At 34.1% G+C, this 6203-nt stretch overlaps 1 protein-coding gene across 1 annotated transcript; it reads right to left on the bottom strand.

Moving 5' to 3' along the window:
* Nucleotides 1-3653: 3653 nt before the first annotated feature.
* On the bottom strand, nt 3654-6006 carry LOC106467425 (cell cycle checkpoint protein RAD17-like). The gene has a single exon (XM_013927775.2). The coding sequence runs from the start codon at nt 5575-5577 to the stop codon at nt 3784-3786; it is 1794 nt and encodes a 597-aa protein (XP_013783229.1). The 5' UTR covers nt 5578-6006; the 3' UTR covers nt 3654-3783.
* Between the last annotated feature and the right edge of the window lie 197 nt (nt 6007-6203).

The raw sequence follows: 6203 nt of genomic DNA on the forward strand, positions 1-6203 counted from the left end.
GAAGACAGTGCAACAGATGACCTTGAAACCCTATTTTGAAAAGCAGAGCTATGGGGTTGATCAATCAAAACCAGGCAGCATCTGGAATTGTACATCAGGTCTGTGGTAAGAAGTGTTGTATTCCAGCAAAACTTGCAGAATGACATCGCCCTACTCTCAACTGAGTGGTATGATTCCTCACTCAGGATGACAAGTCTCCATGGTCCACCATGCAAGCAGCTAGGAACTGGTAAGTGGTAAGGATTCTCATACTCCACTGGAAGAAGGGGGGGGGGGGTGTTAGAGAGTCTGGAGGACTGAATCGCTGAAGACAGTGCAACAGATGACCTTGAAACCCTATTTTGAAAAGCAGAGCTATGGGGTTGATCAATCAAAACCAGGCAGCATCTGGAATTGTACATGAGGTCACAGTAGGAACAGACTCAATGCCATTGAGCATCAGAGATGGGCAGCAATCTCTGTCTGCTATACTAATATTATCCATGAGTGTACAGTCTGGGACAAACATAGTTATGAAGCAAAATACTACAAGAGAGAGAACTACTACAGTCCTATAGAACAACCCACCTCTATGGTGTGCATAACCCAAACCTGCAGGATGGACAGTGTGCATTTTCCAAAAAAAAAGAAGTATACCTGGTAAGGTAACACTTGCCACAGATTTAGATCCACAATACAAAAAAAAGGCCCCTGAAAAGTGAGAAAAATTTAGAAAAAAAACAACAACTATGTACAACACCAAAAATGCAAAAATTGAAATAAATAGTAAAGAAAAACAAAGTCAGTAGCATAACTGAAAACAAAAAATCTGTGAGCAAAAACTAGCACGTCTGAACAGTACCACTGCCAATCAAGAAGTGATTAATGATTGCAGATGTGAAGATGGCACTGGTTCCAATAGGAGTAAGGCAACACTTGCCACAGATTTAGATCCACAATACAAAAAGAAAAAAGCCCCTGAAAAGTGAAAAAAATTTAGAAAAAAAACAACAACTATGTACAACACCAAAATGCAAAAATTGAAATAAATAGTAAAGAAAAACAAAGTCAGTAGTATAACTGAAAACAAAAAATCAGTGAGCAAAAACTAGCACGTCTGAACAGTACCATTGCCAATCAAGAAGTGATTAATGGGTGCAGATGTGAAGATGGCACTGGTTCCAATAGGAGTGGTGTCGTGCTCCTATTGGTGGAGAGTTGTTGCATGATCATTTGTTTGTGGATAAGCAAAAGTGGGAGGTGGAAAGCTAGTGGCATATGTTGAAAATTTGTACTAATAGAGGGCAGTGCTAGTCAAGAAAAGCTATTTTGTGAATGGAGGTAAGATATCATATCAAAAAAGATAACATCAGTGCTTGGACCAAAGTGCATTTGTAGGAGTGAAATGTCTTAACATTTCCTGTGTCCACACAAAAAAAGTGCATCATCTTTAATTAATACAGACATTGGTATGACTACCTTTGGAAAAATTATCACAGAGTAATCAATAATATGACACAAAACCTAGAAAGCTGTAGACATCTTGTTTTCCTTCAAGCTGGGGCGTTATTGACCACTGAAATTTTTGAAGATCAGTGGGCACTCCATACCCATCCAAAATGTGACAAGTAAACCCCACTTCTTCATACATGGATGCACACTTTCTGGTTTCATTTCAAGCCTCGAGACATCCTTGCCATTGCAGCCTTATAAATGTAAGATCTATCAGCCACTCAAGAGTTTCAAGGGCACAAACAGAATGGCATGAAGCAGAATTTGTAGTCCTTCTTGAGCACTTAAAACAATTTTGATCTACTTTCCTTATCCAGTTCAACTTATCAGTAACCACAATGCAATTATAGTGTATTGAACCAAAAGCGATCTTTCAGTGCATCCAGACATTCATCTATGCATGATAGAGAAAATGCACTGATGCAAGTTGGTACATTCACCAGTATAAAATTTACACAGAATCTTAGTGTTCCTCCTGACAACAAGAAGACAACAAGGTTGTGTTATCCCATCATTCAACATCTGCTTGATTTCAGTGTTGGCAATATCTCGTGTTTCAAGGAAGCCTGTGTGATGTTTTCTTATTGGATATGCATCATCTTTATCTATGTATTGGCATGTGATTGTTGTCAGACCTAATCAGCTATCTGGTCCCCAAAACACCAGCAAACTCCCTGAGAAATTCACCAAGTTCACATCTTTGCATTGAATTCAAATTGTTTACATAATCCTTACCCAGAGACTTCAGATGCTTTGGAACTTACACATTCGTTCTCAGATGTGGAACAATAGCTGCAGCGTAGCTTTTTGACTTGTTTGCTGATGAATAATTAATACAAGAAAAAATAATAATCACTGGTTGTCCCATGTTATAGCTAAAATATCAAATGTTTTAAATTTCTGCACATAGCTTTACAGTTTTTCTTTTCCATCTGTTTTTTTTTTCAGCACAAAGCTACAAGATAAGAAATTTGTGCTGTGGTCACCATGGGATGAAAATCCTTAATCTTTAGCATTATAAATCTACAAGCTTACCACTGAGCCACCTGAAATAATAGAAAGTTTATCTAGAAACATCAAAAACCCTAAAAATGCACAAGTGCTTCCAATAATGGATCTCAGATTGTAAATAAAAACTCCAAACACCTTTGGTTATTCACTATTTAAGTTATAATACCACTTCCATGAAGGAAAGTACATGATTTCTATAAATGACTTTTAGTTACAGTATATTATGGTTAATAAGCTACACATATTTAGTTCTGATCTATGTAGCATGCTTGCTTGCTTTGATCAGCAGTTAGTATCAATGTAAACATCTCAGTTTTTGGTACGCTTGTCTTAACACTAATATATCAGGAAACTCTAAATTACTCTTAGGTTCTTTTAACTCTACAATGTAGAACATCCACAAGACTCTTAGTTTTAATGATTACATTCTTTTTTACTCATATAACTCCTACAATGTGAAGAACCCCCACACTTCTGTTAATGTTTTGTCATAATATTGCTACAATAAAAACAAAATGGTTCTGATCATAATATTTAGATTATTATAACAGTTATAATATCAGAAATGCATAAAAGACAGTAATGATATTTTTATATATATGTCAGTGGAGTTTTTAAAAATATTTTATTGAAACCTGTACTTAAAATACCAATGTTAACTATCACTATCAAAGCTTCATATAGACATACAATTTTTATTCTTAAGAAACAATGAATTACCATTTTAAAAGTGTATTTTTCTCATTTAGTTATTAATTTTTAAAACTATAATAAAAAACTTTAAATCAGCAATAAAACAATTTTATTATCCACATAAACACAAAACTGATAGCTCCAAAACACCAATGTTATAAGATATATATATAAAGATATAAGAAAGTAGCCTTTACAGTAGATAAATACTATAAACTATACAAAAAAACAACAACATTTAACTTAATAGCATCATTACTAATGGCCTTCAATGCACACTATTCTGCTACCTGCAAGTCTTGACTTATTTGGGAAATATCTATAGGAGTATGTTGCTAACTATTAAGGGTTTGTTTACAGTTTTGTATATTAATGTAGGTTAATATGTTTCTATACAATATTTATTTCCTACTTAAAGAAAGAAAGAAAAATGACTGCTTATAAAACTACACATTAAAAACTTTTAACGTATGAATTTATTTTTCAACATTTACCAAAAAATATATGTTATTAACTATAGCTTTTGATATGAATAATGCAATGAATTATCTAAACAGAATGAACTGTAAACAGCACAAGACAAAAATTTTAGTCATCATACTCTTCAATAATATAGTCTTCTTGTGGTACTACAGACTCGCACATGTTCACTGTATCTTCTACACGTGGGTTAGGGTCTGCAACTGGAACAGTGCTATGAGTATCAAATTCTTCAAAAATTTCCTTTTCACTAAGATGAAAGCCTGGTGTTTTTGGCCTTACAGCACCTGATGAAAATCTTCCATATTTTTTAATTATCTCTAACTGGGCATTATCAGCTGAAGGTTGTACGACACCTAAGTATGGTATTATTTGAGTTTGAAGATCTAAAGTGTATGCCCATTCTTTAAAACAGTTTCTCACTGCAGCCTGACCATCTCTATATAGTTTCAAAACTGAAAACCACTCTGGTTTGTAAAAAGGTCTCCAAAATTGGCCCCCACCAAGCTTATCTTCTTCCAGATGAAACATCAAACTCCTTGCCACAACAGAAGCAGAGTATTCATCAAGAACCTCTTTCCCACTCCACTCCGTACAAATAATATTAGCATCACTGAAACTTGTACAACACTTTTCTGTAATATAAGCACTGTTGACAAAAGACAGGTAATTATGGTGAAGAAAAAGTGTGAATGTATCAGCAGTTACTGCTGTTCTAGAAAACACAGCCTCTGCATTAGATAGAAGAACCATTCGCTCTTTGTCCTTCAAATGTATGGGAAGTTGGCCTTCTGGTTCTTTTCCAGAATCTCGTTTACAATAAAGGATTTTACCAAGTGCATGAAACAAAAACAATGAATGGTCTCTCTCACCCAAAATTGAAGAACTAGATTCTACCATATTCTTTTTTCGTTTTTGACCTGCAAATGAATTACTTTTACATTCTTTTGATATCCTACTAGTGGAACCAGGCTTTACAAAAAACTGAATCAGGTTAATTAAATGACGAACATCTCCATTACTAGCAGCCACTAAAGATTCATTCTCAGATTTTGATAATGTGACCTTGGCAATTCCACATATTCTACTGACTGCCTTTGTTAATGATGTTGGGGCTATAGGGTTAAAACTCACTTGCATAATGTCAAGTTCAGCTAATAAACTTTTTGGAAATAAATGATGTTCTATGCTACTTCCGCTGCCACTTTCACTAACAATGAAAACAGCAGGACATCTTCCAGTTTTTGAGTATAGTTGCAATACATTATGAAATACTTCAGGCTCTCTAAGAAATACATTAGGAAAGTCTTCAACAACAATTAATCTTCCAGAAGTAGATTTCACAAATAAAGATGAATATTTATTAGCTCTCAAAATAAAGTCTACAAATTGTTCTTTCTGAGTAGTAGCGCTAACCAATAGCCTATTATTTGAAAATCCATCATCAAATAGGCCAGAACTATTGTCAACAGGGTTAACCCATTCTTTCATATCTAAATCTAATACTTTAGCTAAAACTTTTATGCTTGCTGTTTTTCCACAACCAGCAGGGCCAGTTAGAAGAGCTATAGGTGCACATTTTATTGTAGTTAGAAAATTCTTACATCTACTTAAACTGTCTATAAGCCATGTCTCAATCTGCTCAACTTTCTTCTTGTTTACTGCAAGGTCTTCTTTAGCCTGTGGAGCAAACAATTCTATCCAAGACTCACCAACACAATTATTTCCACCCCTTTCACCAAAAAGCAATTGAGATTGAATTCCTTTTTTCCTTTTTGTTTTAGCAAGTGCTTCGTCTTTTTGATATTCCGATTTTCTGCAATCTTTTCGTGATGATGACGTAACAAAATCATTATCAAATGATGACTTTAGCCAAGTTTTTAACTGCTTTTGCACTTCCATTGGAAAACAGTTTTTCTTTCCACTGGCACTATATCTGTTAGTGTCAGTAGATAGGTTTCATTGGAATGTTACAATGTTAGCTTTTTTTTCCCTTTACAATGCTAATTTTCCAAGGGCACCTCGTAACAAACAAATCACATAATTCAAAGTCTAAGGCAATAGGACTAAATATATGACCCCAGTATTAATAATGTTAACACTGTAGTACTACCACTATAGTCTATAGTAGCTTTTTAATAAGCTATGTATGTAATAAAGTAAAAGATAAATTTAATTAGCTGACAGCTCCAATTATTTTCAGAAATTCTAGCATTAGAACAAATAATATCAAGACATTCCGAGAAACTCCATACTAAATATAATACATTAAATATTTCTTCTGGTACCAGTACTAATTTGGAATAAAACACAATACAAAAAACACGTTTTTGACAACATCAGAAAACGATACAAATTTTGTATAATAGAGGGCACTGTGAAATACTTACTGTTCGAGAGTATACCAATATATATATAAATTCAATAAATTAAAATTGTTCAAGCATCTATTAAAGACTAACGGTAAAAATATTGTTACGTATCTGGGCGTTTGTCAACTCTTGGTATAAATTCTTACCGAGGAACTT

Source organism: Limulus polyphemus, unplaced genomic scaffold (assembly GCF_000517525.1).
Source record: "Limulus polyphemus unplaced genomic scaffold, Limulus_polyphemus-2.1.2 Scaffold2611, whole genome shotgun sequence".
NCBI lineage: Eukaryota > Metazoa > Arthropoda > Merostomata > Xiphosura > Limulidae > Limulus > Limulus polyphemus.